This window comes from Giraffa tippelskirchi, chromosome 8, assembly GCF_054371585.1.
Source record: "Giraffa tippelskirchi isolate mGirTip1 chromosome 8, T2T-mGirTip1v1.2.pri, whole genome shotgun sequence".
In the NCBI taxonomy this organism is placed as follows: domain Eukaryota; kingdom Metazoa; phylum Chordata; class Mammalia; order Artiodactyla; family Giraffidae; genus Giraffa; species Giraffa tippelskirchi.
This window is the reverse complement of record NC_137282.1, coordinates 17,947,765-17,962,859: the sequence shown is the minus strand read 5'-3', so window position 1 is coordinate 17,962,859 and position 15,095 is coordinate 17,947,765. Positions and strand designations below refer to the sequence as shown.

Sequence of the window (15,095 nt, the reverse complement as noted above, 5' to 3'; positions counted from 1 at the left end):
CCTGACCCAGGGATCGAACCCAAGTCTCTCTCGCATTGCAGGTGAATTCTTCACCATCTGAACCACGAGGGAAGCTCCAGAATACTAGAGTGGGTAGCCTTACCCTTCTCCAAGGGATTTTCCTGACCCAGGAATCGAACCAGCGTCTCCTGCAATGCAGGCGGATTCTTTACCAGCTAAGCTACCAGGGAAGCCCCCAAATCAAATAAATAGTTGCTTCAATTTAAACATCTACTTTCAGAACAGATATGCTACACTATGCTGCCATCTAGAGAGCAGAATTAATACTACGTATTCTCTCTGAGAAAGTTTAAGTTGTTGAAAGTTGGATGTGGTCAAATATGAGACAGCACGAGTGAACATGGATATTTTAGTAATCAGTGAACTAAAATGGGTGAGAAGGGGCAGTTTAATTCAGATGACCATTATATCTACTACTGTGGACAAGAATCCCTTAGAAGGAATGGTGTAGCCCTCACAGTCAACAAAAGAATCCGAAACGCAGTACTTGGTTGTAATCTCAAAAATGACAGAATGATCTCAGTTTGTCTTGAAGACAAACCACTCAATATCACAATAATCTAAGTCTACGCCCCAACCACTAATGCTGAAGAAGATGAAGTTGAACGATTCTATAAAGACCTACAAGACCTCCTAGAACTATCACCAAAAAAGATATCCTTTTGATCACAGGGGACTGGAATGCAAAAGTAGGAAGTCAAGAGAATACCTGGAGTAACAGGTAAGTTTGGCCTTGGAGTCCAAAATGAAGCAGGGCAAAGGCTAACAGAGCTTTGCCAATACAATGCATTGGTCATAGCAAACATCCTCTTGCAACAACACAACAGAGGACTACTGTAGACATCACCAGATGGTTAGTACTGAAATCAGACTGATTATATATATTCTTTGCAGCCGAAGGTGAAGATCTATACAGTCAGCAAAAACAAGAGTTTACTGTGGCTCAGATCACCAGTTCCTTATTGTAAAATTCAGGCTCAAATTGAAGAAAGTAAAGAAAAACATTAGTCCATTCAGGTATCCCCTAAATCAAATTCCTTATGATTGAACAGCAGAGGTGACAAATAGATTCAAGGGACTAGATATGGTAGACAGAGTGTCTGAAGAGCTATGGACAGAGACTCGTAATATTGTATAGGAGGTGGTGACCAAATCCATCGATAAAAAAAAGAAATGCAAGAAGGCCAAGTGGTTGAGGAAGAATTATAAATACCTGAGAAAGGGAGGGAAGCAAAAAGCAAAGGAGAAAGGGAAAGATATACCCAAATGAATGCAGAGTCCCAGAGAATAACAAGGAGAGATAGGAAAACCTTCTTAAGTGAACAATGCAAAGAAGTAGAGAAAAACAATAGAATATAAAAGATTAGAGATCTCTTTTAGAAAATTAGAGATACCAAGGCAACATTTCGTGCAAAGATGGGTACAATAAAGGACAGAAAAGGTATGGACCTAACAGAAGCAGAAGAGATTAAGAAGAGGTGGCAAGAATACACAGAGGAATTACACAAAAAAGCTCTTCATGACCCATATAACCACAATGGTGTGATCACTCACCTAGAGCAGACATCCTGGAGTTCAAAGTCAAGTGGGCCTTAGGAAGCATTGCTATGAACAAAGCTACTGGAGGTGATGGAATTCCAGCTGAGCTATTTCAGATCCTAAAAGCTGGTGTTGTTAAACTGCTACACTCAATACGCCAACAAATTTGGAAAACTCAGAGCAGTAGCCACAAGACTGGGAAGGATAAGTTTTCATTTTAACTCCAAAGAAAAGCAATGCCAAAGAATGCTCAAATTACTGCACAACTGCACTCATTTCACATGCTAGCAAGATTATGCTCAGAATCTTTCAAGCTAGGCTTCAGCAATACATGAACTGAGAACATCCAGATGTACAAGCTGGATTTAGAAAAGGTAGAGGAACCAGAGATCCAATTGCCAACATACGCTGGATCATTGAATAAGCAAAAGGAATTTTAAAAAAATCTACTCTGCTTCATTGACTATGCTAAAGCCTTTGACTGCGTGGATCACAACAATCTGGAATATTCCTGAAGAGATGGGAATACCACACCATCTTATCTGTCTCCTAAGAAACCGATATGCAGGACAAGAAGCAACAGTTAGAGCTGGACATGGAACAATGGACTGGTTCAAAATTGGGAAATGAGTACATCAAGGTTGTGTACTGTTACCCTGCTTATTTAACTTACATGCAGAATACATCATATGAAATGCTGTGCTGGATGACCTACAAGCTGGAATCAAGACTGTCAGGAGAAATATCAACAACCTCAGATATGCAGATGATACCACTCTAGTGGCAGAAAGTGAAGAGGAACTAAAGAACCTCTTGATGAAGGTCAAAGATGAGAGTGAAAAAGCTGGCTTAAAATTCAACATTCAAAAAACAAAGACTATGGCATCCAGTCCCATCACTTCATGGCAAATAGATGGGGAAAAAGTGGAAACTGTATCAGATTTCATTTTCTTGGGCTCTAAAATCACTGCCAATGGTAACTGCAGTCACAAAATTAAAAGATGCTTGCTTCTTGGGAAAAAACTATGAAAACTCTAGACAGTGAATTAAAAAAGAGAGACATCACTTTATAGACAAAGGTCCGTACAGTAAAAGCTATGGTTTTTCCAGTTGTCATGTATGGATGTTGGACCATAAAGAAAGCTGAGTGCCAAAGAATTGATGCTTTTGGACTGTGGTGTTAGAGAAGACTCTTGAGAGTCCCTTGGACTGCAAGGAGATCCAACCAGTCAATCCTTCAGGAGATCAGTCCTGAATATTCATTGGAAGGACTAATGCTGAAGCTCCAAAACTTTGGCCACCTGATGCAAAGAAGTGATTCACTGGAAAAGACCTTGATGCTGGGAGCAAGAGAAGAAGTGGGCAACAGAGGATGACATGGTTGGATGGCATCACTGACTCAATGGACGTGAGTTTGAGCAAACTCAAGGAGGTAGTGAAGGACAGGGAAGCCTGGCATGCTGCAGAGAGTTGGACACGACACAGTGACTGATGGACAATAACAAGTCATTAGACAATATTTCAAGTTAAAAATAAATAACAGTATAAACATATTATTTGGCAATATGGGAAAAACCACCAAGAGAATCTAAAGTAAAACCAGTTACTTGCCATAAAAGAAAGGGACTGGAAAAGTACATCTGCTTTTTATTGTAAGATCTTTCTTACTATTTGAAAATGTGATACTAGTGGTAAATATAAGACTATGAAAATTTTTTCAAATGGATTAATTATGCTTAAGGAATCAGTTGTTTATTTAAACTCAGAAGGACTTAAAGATCAAGTCCATTTTTATGGTTTTAAATAGGAAGAACTCAATCTGACAATTATAAAAATTTACATAACAGCAAAACTCCAAGTAAAAGAGACACAGGCAAAACAAAAATTGCTCAGCTGAATCTTTCTTAAATGAGCACCTATCACTACAATATACAGGAGGAGTTGACTACTACCTTGTTTACATACAGGAGGCTTATTCAGAGAAATTGCATTATAGAAGAGCCATAATACTTTGCAAATTTTCACTTAATTAACAAACATTAATAGAGAACCAACTGTATACAACACACTCTTGATGAGGATTTTCACAAAAATATAACATTCTATTTCCTACAAAATATCAAAGTCGGGGCTTCCCTGGTCCAGTGGTAAAGAATCCGCCTTGCAATGCAAGGGACACCAGTTCGATCTTTGGTCAGGGAATGAAGATCCCACATGCCTTGGAACATTTGAGCCCATGTGCCACAACTACTGAGCCTGCTCTCGGGAACCTGTAAGCTGCAACTACTGAGCCCACATGCCCTAGACCTCATGCTCCATGACAAGAGAAGCCGCCGTAATAAGAAGCCCTCACATGGCAGCTCAGAGAGTAGCCCCCACTCGCCACAACTAGAAGAAGCCCACGCATAGCAATGAGGATGCAGCACAGTCAAAAATAAATAAAGTTTTAAAAATCATGGTCATTCAAGTAACTTTAGGTTGATGAAATTATGGCACCACAAGACTGAGTATCCACAGCTAGATAACACACAAAACAAAACCTGGAGTTACTGTACAAATTACAAATCATAATCAAGACCGGGCTCTCCAGGAACAAGATTTGTAAATGCACTTCTTTTACAAAATACTCGTTCAATAGAATCTCCTTTATTTAATGTCATAAAAAGAGTCAATATGATTACGAAACTGGGACAGCAATAGTTTCACTGTTTAGAGTCTATACCTCTATTGCACTCTGCATCTTTCTATATTGTTAAAATATTTTGCTGGAGTTTGAATTACTTTTGAAATTTTATAATTAAAATGCTCAGTTTTTCTTGCCTTTTAATAAAATTTCAAAGTTAATACAAATTTAGAGTAAAAGATATTTGCTTAAATGGGAATATCTACCTGTCTAGAAATTTCTCAAAACTAAACTCTTTAACCTCTATTTTACATGAAAATACTGATGAAATATTTGAAACTAAAATCCAAAATATAAGTATCACGCATTTAGAAGACAGCATAGAGCTTATTAGCATGCAACTCTACCAACTGCCAGAAAGAAAAACATTAATCTCCTTTCTTATCCAACTGGATAACCAAAAATTCATAAGTTATTTAAGAAAATATCAGTCTCCACAAAAAGTTAGTATTTTTTTTTTTCCATCATGGATCGAGCTTTCATACCAAGATATGAAGTAGTATTTGCAAAACAGAAATAAACTCATGTTTGGTACAGCTTAAGTATGAGAACAAGAAATTACTAACTGTTATACTGTAAGTACATTTAACCTAAAATCTTTCAAATTACACATTTCAAATTGTACTGCGAGAAATACATTTGATATATAAAGTTGTTAGCTCTAGGAGATAATAATGCTAAAACAGCAGTATTATGCCATTTAAGTTACAATTGTATTATAAACAGTATGAATTCTATCATCCTAAATTTGTAACGTGTCTGCAAGTTAAAGAAAGTATCTAGAAAAGAAGGCTCACCTTCATCCACAGAAAACTGACAGCTCTTGTCATTGAAGAAAAGAATTTTCTTCTTATCAGGACGGTTTACAAATAGTATCTGGTCCCCTAAAGCCTTAAAGATAAAGAAAAAATTTTCAGTTAACTCCAAATTACATGTCAAGATTTATTTTTTTTATTTTAAACAAAGGATTTCCAGTTTCTTTAACTCTCAGTATACAATTAGGGTCCACTAGACCAAATTTTAATTCTAAAGTTTCTTTCTTGAACAGTTCAAATTTTAAGGATTGATATTTTGAAACTTTTAGAGATCCTTCACAGTACAAAAAGAAGAAAAACTGTTTTAAATATTAGAACAAAATTCAATCCATGTGACAATTACAACTTGGTCTAGTGGACTCCTATTCATCTGTGGGAAAAAACCCATGGATTTCAATGTTCTTACTTGTCCTTGAAATATTTTGTTACTTACTCATCATTATCCATCAATTATTTCCAGTCATGCTTTGAAAAGCTAGAACAGTAAGATAATGGAAGAATGATTAAATCATCTAAACTGTGTGTGACTAGGAGATAAATAGCCACCCTTCAGTTTTCTTACTGCACTGCCCAAAATACTGTGTCATCTTTATAGAAAAAAACAAAGGACTTGAGTAGTTTTTGTTGTCTTTTAGCTTTGATTGAACACAAGTGACAATTAAATTTTTCACTCACTACTCTAGCAAGGACAAGAAAATTGACACATTTCATTATTATTAATTAATGAGAAACAAGAATGCAAAAAATCTGATAATACTCTGGACTATAACGATGATGGTAAAATTCATCACAGAAATAAAGTCTCAAACTATGAGCCTTTAGATGACAACATCACAGATGAATAATCTCAACCTTAGGCATCAACAAGGGCTTCCCTGGTGGCACTGACAGTAAAAAATCTGTCTGCAATTCGGGAGACCTGGGTTTGATCCCTGGGTCAGGAAGATTCCTTGGAGAAGGGAATGGCTACCCACTCCAGTATTCTTGCCTAAAGAATTCCATGGACAGAGAAGCCTGGCGGGCTACAGTCCATGGGGTTGCAAAGAGTCAGACATGACTGAGCGACTAACACTTTAGGCATCAACATGTGAACCACATGCACTTAACAGATATGTAAAGAACATTCCATCAAAGGCAACAGAAAGAATATACACTATTCTCAAGTGCCCACTCGACATTCTCCAGAATAGTTAATATGGTAAGGCACAAAACAAGCCTTAACAAATCACATCAAGCACCTTTTCTGACCACAGTGGTATATAAAACTAAAACTCAATTACAAGAAGAAAGCTGGAGGATTCACAAATAACAGAATAAGTTCACTACATCAAGTTCTGTTCTGAGAGCGCATTCCTAAGTCCAATTTGTTTGTTAAGTCCAACAAAGCTAGCTAGCCTAGATACCCAACTAACACAACAGGTTATACAGTATTGTACTGTAATAGATTTATAATACCTTTCATACAAATAATACATAGAAAACAAACAAAAGACAAAACATTTTTAACCTTACAGTACAGTTTCATGAAAAGTACAGTAGCAGAGTACAACAGGTGGCATTCCAGGCTGGCACCAAGTGAACAGGCAAGAAGAGCTACTGACCGGAGGAGGGAGAGGAGGTAGGAGAGAGCCGAGCTGACGGATCGTCAGCAACAGCAGATGGAGGACAAGCTACAGTTTCACCCATGCCTTCTGTGATCGGACGTGGAAACTCACACTGCCTCTCTGAAAGTTTACTACTTGAAAGTTAGTATGTAGGGGACTTACTGTATGCTGCTAATTGCTGGGTCAAAGAAGAAATTTTAAAAACACCTTGAAAAAATGAAAATGGAAATACAATGTACCAAAACTTATGAGAGGTTAAAAAAATAGCAATTCTAAAGAGGAAATTCACAGTTCTAAATGCCTACATTAAAAAACCAGAAAAATCTCAAAAAACCTAAACTTATACCTCAAGGAACTAGAAAAAGAACAAATGAAGTCCAAAGTTAGTAGAAGGAAGGAACTAACAAAGATTAGAGTGGAAATAAATTTGAGAGAGATTAAAAAAGACAATAGAAAAGATTAATGAAACTATGAGCTGATTCTTTGAAAAAATAAAACTGACAAAACTTTAGCTTAACTAACCAAGAAAAAAAGGCAAGAAGACTCAAATATATTAACTCAGAAATGAGATTCATGTTGACATATGGCAGAAACCAACACAATATTGTAAAGCAATTATCCTCCAATTAAAAATAGATTTTTAAAAATTGGAAATGAAATAGGTATTACAACTAATATTACAGAATACAAAAAATCATAAGAGACTAGTATGAACATAAGCCAAAATTGGAAAATCTAGAGGAAATGAATAAATCTCTACAAACGTATAAACTATCAAGACTGAACCATAAAGAAACAGGAATTCTGAACAGATCAATAATTAATAGACAGAATAAGTAATCAAAAATCTCCCATCAAAATCCAGGACAACTGCACTAGTGAATTCTACCAAACATTCAAAGAACAGTATCAATCTTTCTCAAACTCTCCCAAAAACCTGAAGTGATACATCAAATTCATTCTGTGAGGCCAACACTACCCTGATACCAAAACGAGACAAATATGCAACAAGAAAAGAAAACTGCAGGCCAACATCCCTGATGAACACAGATGGAAAAATCCTCAACAAAATACTAACACAGCAGATTCAACAATACATTAGAATAATCACACACCACAATCAAGTGGATTTACTCCAAGTATACAAGGATGGCTCAGTATCTGCAAATCTATCATGATACAGCACATTAACAAAATGAAAGATAAAAGTCACGGGCTCATCTCAGTAGATGCAGAAAAAGCATTTGGCAAACTACACTGACCATAACACTCCACAATATGGATACCAAGGTAACATATCAACATAATGAAGGCCATATACGACAAGCCCACAGTTTTCATCCAAATCAACAATTGAAAGCTGAAAGCACTGCCTCTAAATCAGGAGCAAGACAAGAATACCTACTCTTGCCACTTTTATTCAGAGTATTGTGAAGTCCTAACCAGAGCAGTCAGACAAGGAAAAGAAATAAAAGGCATACAAATTGGAAAAAAGTAAAATATCACTTTTTACAGACTGTATTTTATATACCTCCCTAAAGACTTCACCATAAAGCTATTAGAATAATGAATTCAGTAAAGCTGCACAATACAAAACCAATATACACAAAACTTGAGTTTCTATAAATTAACAACTATCAGAAAGAAATTAACAATCCCACTTACAACTGCATCAAAAAGAATAAGGTACTTAGAAATAAATTTCACCAAGATGAATAATCTCTACACTGAAAACTATAAGACAATGATGAAAGAAACTGAAGAAGACTCAAAAAATGGAGATATTCTGTGCTCATGAACTGGAAGAGTTAATACCGGTAAAATATCTATTACCACTCAAAGGAATATAAAGATTCAATGCAACCCTTATCAAAATTTCAATGGGATTTTTCATAGAACAGTGCTAAAATTTGGAATCACGAAAGATCCTATCAAGCCAAAGCAATCTTGAGAAAGAACAACAAATCTGGAGGCATCGCACTCCCAATATTACAAAGGAAAATTACTGAAACAGCATGTCACTGACATAAAAACAAATATGCATATCAGTGAGACAGAAGAGAGGATCCAGAAATAAACCTGTCCATCTATGGTGAATTAATTTACAACAAAATTGCTAAGACTATACAACAAGGTAAGGACAGTCTCTTCAATAAATCATTTTGTGAAAATGGGACAGCCACATTCAAAAGAATGAAATTGTACCACTATCTTATACCATATGCAAAAAATTATTTTAAAATGGATTAAAGACCTGAATGTAAGACTTGAAACCGTAAGAATCTTGGAAGAAAACACAGGCAGTAAGCTCTGTGACATTCATTTTGTCAGTTTTTTAGATTCAACATTAAAAGCAAAGCAACAAAAGCAAAAGTAAACAAGTAAGACATCATACTCAAAAGTTTCTGCACAGAAAAAGAAACATCAACAAAATGAAGAGGCAACCTAAACAGTGGGAGAAAATATTTGCAGGTCATACATCTGATAAAGCTTTAATACCCAAAATACATAAACTCATGGAACTCTGCAGCAAAAAATAAAAAACCCACTCAATTAGAAAGTGGGCAGAGGATTAGAGGATTTGAATAGACATTTTTCCAAATAAGACACACAGGTGGTCAAGAGGTACATGCAAAGATGCTTAACAGCACTAATCATCAGGAAAATGCAAGTCAAAACCTCAAGATTATCATTTCATGCCTGTCAAACAGGCTATTATCAAAAAGACAAAATAATGGGTCTTGGAGAGGATACGGAGAAAAGGGAACCCTTGTGCACTGTTGGTGGGAATTGTAAGCTGATGTAGCCACCATGGAAAACAGTACGGGGGCTCCTCAAAAACTTAAAAATAAAACTACCAGATGATTCAGCAATGCTAATTCTGAGTATTTATCCAAAGAAAGTGAAAATACTAACTTAAAAAGATATATGTACCACCTTGTTTAATGTTTACAAAATATTGTTCAGCATTATTTGCAATAGCCAAGATAGGGAAACAACCTAAGTGCCCACTGGGGTATGAATGGATAAAAAAAATGTGTTATATATAAACAATGGACCTCGAGGGCATTATGCTAAGTTAAGCAGGTCAAATATGAAAGACAAAATACTGTATGAACTCACTTATATGTGGAACCTCAAAAAAAAAAAAAAAAGCTTACAGATACAGAAAACAGATTGGTTGGTGGTTTCGAGAAACAAGGGGTTGCTTAGTTGCTACCAAATTTTAGCACTGTTCTATGAAAAATCCCATTAAAGCTTTATCAGATGTATGATCTGCAAATATTTTCTCCCACTGATTAGGTTGCCTCTGCATTTTGTTGATGTTTCTTTTGCTGTGCAGAAACTTATGAGTATGATGTCTCACTTGTTTATTTTTGCTTTTGTTGCTACATCAGCTTACAATTCCCACCAACAGTGCACAAGGGTTCCCTTTTCTCCGTATCCTCTCCAAGACTCATTGTCTTTTTGATAATAGCCAGGTTTGACAGGCATGAAATGATAATCTTGAGGTTTTGACTTGCATTTTCCTGATGATTAGTGATGTTAAGCATCTTTGCATGTACCTCTTGACCACCTGTGTGTCTTATTTGGAAAAACGTCTATTCAAATCCTCTTAGGGGGTGGGCAAAATGCAAGCAGGGGATCAAAAGATACAAACTTCCAGTTACCAAGTTAGTTAGTCATGGGGGTGTACTACACATTACGATGACTACAGTTAATACTGTACTGCATATCTGAAAGCTGTTAAGAGCAAGTCTTAAAAGTTCTTATCACAAAATAAATTTTTTGATAACTACGTATCGTGACAAATTTAACCAGACTTACTATGATCATTTTTAAATTAAAAGATTAAAAACAATCTTTAAGTGAAAGAAAAAAAAAAAACCCTGAGTAGCTGATTCAATATACCATCTTAAAATTTAAAATCCTAACATAAATGCAGAATGGCCTATTTAAAATCATACTGGTTTCATTATTTCATTTCATTGTTAATCTCCAGGACACAACTACTTAGAGAAGAATAATCTGGAACAATCACTGCTTTCTCTCATTCTCTTCTTGCTTTTGGCATACTCCTTTTTGTTCCTTGCTAACATTATACTGTACATTTCTTCAAAGCACTGTATGGTCAACAAAATGACAGTAATAGTTGTCTTCTATCTCTGCCAAGAACTGAAGAAAAGGAAACACAGAAGGGATTTAACTTAATTACGCCAAATTTCTCCCTTGAGAAATTACTTAGGATAGAATACATCGTCACATTTCTTAAGTGTGGGGGTTTCTAAAAACTTGGGTTTCTAACAATTTAGAAATAATTCTGCCTCAAAATGACAGATGGTCCACTTTTCATGACCCCTTCAATTCCTTAAGGAAAAGAACCACTAAAAACAGGATGTCAGTGACTTTACATCACAAAATTATTTAAAATAGAATAAGCAATCATAAGTTTACATCACTATTCTACTTCAGAATGTAATGAAAAGCCTACTGAAGACTAACAATACTGGCTCCTATAAAAATGGAGGAAAAGAATGGAGCAGGAAATGCACCTAGAACTCCCAACTAGTAAACTAGGATTCAATACTTCTACCTTTCAACATGCTACAAAACTGCAATTTATCAACTTTGGTCATATATTATTTGCAACATTTGTGTGGATTAAGTTTAGACACTTAAGTTGAAATCTCAAAAGGGTTCTTCATGTGGTAATGGCTAAGTAGCTCCTAAGGAACCAGCCCACTTGAAGTTCAGTTCAGTTCAGCTTAGATGCTCAGTCGTGTCCGACTTTTTGCGACCTCACGAACAGCACGCCAGGCCTCCCTGTCCATCACCAACTCCCAGAGTCCACCCAAACCCATGTCCACTGAGTCGGTGATGCCATCCAACCATCTCTTCCTCTGTCGTCCCCTTCTCCTCCTGCCCTCAATCTTTCCCAGCACCAGGGTCTTTTCAAATGAGTCAGCTCTTCACATCAGGTGGCCAAAGTATTGGAGTTTCAACATCAGTCCTTCCAATGAACACTCAGCACTGATCTCCTTTAGGATGGACTTGTTGGATCTCCTTGCAGCCCAAGGGACTCCCAAGAGTCTTCTCCAACACCATAGTTCAAAAGCATCAATTCTTTGGCGCTCAGCTTTCTTTAGAGTCCTACTCTCACATCCATACATGACCACTGGAAAAACCTTAGCGCTGACTAGACGGACCTTTGTTGACAAAGTGATGTCTCTGCTTTTTAATATGCTGTCTAGGTTGGTCATAACTTTCCTTCCAAGGAGTAAGCGTCTTTTAATTTCATGGTTGCAATCACCATCTGCAGTGATTTTGGAGCCCACTTGAAGACAACTACTATAATCTCTGGACAAGGTATTTTAAAAAGAAGCCTCCTCCCCGCCAAAAAAAAAAAAGCAATTCCCTGGCAGTCCCAGGGGTTAGAGATTCCACACTCTCACTGTGAGGGCCCGGGTTTGATCCCCGGTTGGGGAACTAAGATCCCATAAACTGTGTGATATGGCCCCAAACAGACTCAAAAAGAAAAAAAGAGCTAAATGAACAAAACATGTCATATGGTACCTACCACAGAGAAGAGAAAGTCTGAAGTTTGAGTCTAATCAAGACTTAAAAACAAAATAAACAAAAACACTCTTTTGAGGACTATAATGGAATCCTGAGTCATGTAATTCACAATGTTCAAAATGCAACAGAAACTAGGTATCTGAAGAAACAGTAAAACAAGAGCCATACTCAAGAAACAAAGTCTCAGGGCAGACCATTCCCAATATGAGCCAGCTCTTGAAATTAGAAGATTTTAAAGCACTTTTTCTAAGCAGCAACAGAAATTATTCACAACGGTGTAATGGAAAATATGCTTGTGATGAACGGAAAAAAAATAACAGAGTATCTCAGCAAAGAAACAGAAACCATTTCATTCAGAAAGAATGAAAAGTCTGAAACTGAAAATATGATTTATAAAATAAAGAATTCACCAACTGGGAACAGAAGGACGTGCGCTCACCTCCTCCCGCGAGAACACCAAAATCTCAACTAGCTGTTGAGCAACCACTGACAGAGAATACTAGAAACTACCAAAAAAGAAACCCCACGTCCAAAGACAAAGAAGAAGCTGCAGTGAGATGGCAGGAGGGGCACAATCACGATAAAATCAAATCCCATGCCTGCCAGGTGAGTGACCCAAAAACTGGAGAACAGTAATATCAAAGAAGTTCTCCCACTGTTGTGAAGGTGTGCAACCCCATGTCAGGCTTCCCAGCCTGGGGACCCGACAAAGGGACTGGGAATCCTCAGGGAATCTGACCTTGAAGGCCAGCGGGATTTCATTTCAAGACTTCCACAGGACTAGGGGAAACAGGCTCCAGTCTTGGAGGGCACAAGCCAAACCCCGCGCACACCAAGACCCAGAGGAAGAGTACTGACTCCATGGGAGACTGAACCAAAACTACCTGCTAGTGTGAGGGTCTCCTGTGGGGGTGTGGGTCGGCAGGGACTAGGCACAGGGACGGGGACACTGGGAGCAGCCGGGTGGGAAGGTCCCCTGGTGTAAACCCTCTTGGAGGTCGCCATCAACCCTACCATAGAGCCAACAGACCTGAAGGCTAGGTTGCCTCAGGTCAAACCACTACCAGGGAGGGAATGCAACCCTACTCATAAGCAGATAATTGGAGTAAAGCTTTACTGAGCAAGGCCTTGCCCACCAGAGCAAGACCCAGTTTTTCCCACCACCAGTCCCTGCCATCAGGAAGCTTACACAAGCCTCTTAGCCTCCTTCATCAGAGGCCAGACAGAAGAAGCAAGTAGAACCACAATCCCACAGCAAGTAAAACAAAATCACATTACAGAAAGTTAACCATCATGAAAAAGCAGAAGAGTACCTACCAGATGAAGGGACAAGATAAAACCCCAGTTTAGTTCAGTCGCTCAGTCATGTCCGACTTTTTGCGACCCCATGAACCTGTCCATCACCAACTCCCAGAGTCCACCCAAACCCATGTCCATTGAGTCAGTGATGCCATCCAACCATCTCATCTTCTGTCGTCCCCTTCTCCTCCTTCCTTCAATCTTTCCCACCATCAGGGTCTTTTCAAATGAGTCAGCTCTTCACATCAGGTGGCCAAAGTATTGGAGTTTCAGCTTCAACATCAGTCCTTCCAATGAACACCCAGGACTGATCTCCTTTAGGATGGACTGGTGGCAGCCCAAGGGACTCCCAAGAGTCTTCTCCAACACACAGTTCAACAGCATCCATTCCTAACATGGGAAAGGAAACAGTGGCCCAAGTCCAGGAAGCACAGAAAGTCCCAGGAAGGATAATCCCGAGGAGGAATACATCGAGACACACAGTCATCAAGCTGACAAAAGTTAAAGACAAAGATAAAATACTGAAAGCAACAAGGGAAAAACAACAAGTAACATACAAGAGAACTCCCATCATGCTATCAGCTGATTTCTCAACAGAAACTCTACAAGCCAGAAGGGAATGGCACAATATATTTAAAGTGATGAAAGGGAAAAAAATCTAAAACCAAGAACACTCTACCCAACAATATTCTTCTTCAGATTTGATGGAGCAATCAAAAGTTAAGACAAGCAAAAGTTAAGAGAATTCAGCACCACCCAACCAGCTTTACAACAAATGCCAAAGGTACTTCTATAGGCAGGAAACACAAGAAAAGGAAAAGACCTACAAAAAAACAAACCCAAAACAATTAAGAAAACAGTAAAGGATCATACTTATCAATAATCACCTTAAATGTAAATGGATTAAATGCACCAAGCAAAAGACACAGACTGGCTGAGAGGATGAAAACATGTGCATGTATGCACTTCCGCTTACCACTCTGCTTGACTCCCCAAATTGTATGCGATTATTTTATAGCTAGGTTAATCATGTTCCCATTATGGCTTGTAATTGTACGTTCTTTTATTTTTTCTCTGGATATTGATTGTGAACACTGATAAAACATCTTTACTATTAAAAAAAAAAAAGAATTCACCAATTCGGCTTAATAACAAATTGAAGGCAAAAAAGAAAAGTCAGTATAATTAACAACAGATCGACAGGACAAAGTCCAAAAGGAGGCACACACACATGCGTGTACACACACACACACACACATGCGTGTACACACACACACACCTTGCCCCACCCCCCAAAGCACTAGTGGGACAATATCAAAAAGACCTAACACATGTAACTGAATTACCAAGAAGTAAGAGGAGAGAAAGAAGCAAGTTTTCTCCACAGGTAGCCAAAAAAAAAAAAAAAAGAACCTAAAGCTTACAGGTTAGCAGCAATCATTAGCAATTGTGACTAACAGAGACTAGCAGCCTTCCCAAGAGTCAAAAATTCAAACTAGAAATGTAATCTCTATCACTTTTACTGACTGCCCCTTTCAGAATGCAAAACCAAGTTAC

General features: G+C 37.7%; 1 protein-coding gene across 4 annotated transcripts in view; it reads right to left on the bottom strand.

The window, feature by feature from the left end:
* Window positions 1-15,095, bottom strand: part of GTF2E2 (general transcription factor IIE subunit 2) — an 88,247-nt gene that overhangs the window by 18,824 nt on the left and 54,328 nt on the right. For all 4 annotated transcript variants that reach the window (XM_081523533.1, XM_081523531.1, XM_081523532.1 and 1 more), the window contains one exon: window positions 5,041-5,134. In XM_081523533.1, coding sequence (XP_081379659.1) covers window positions 5,041-5,134 — 94 coding nt within the window. The remainder of the gene's footprint in view (window positions 1-5,040; window positions 5,135-15,095) is intronic.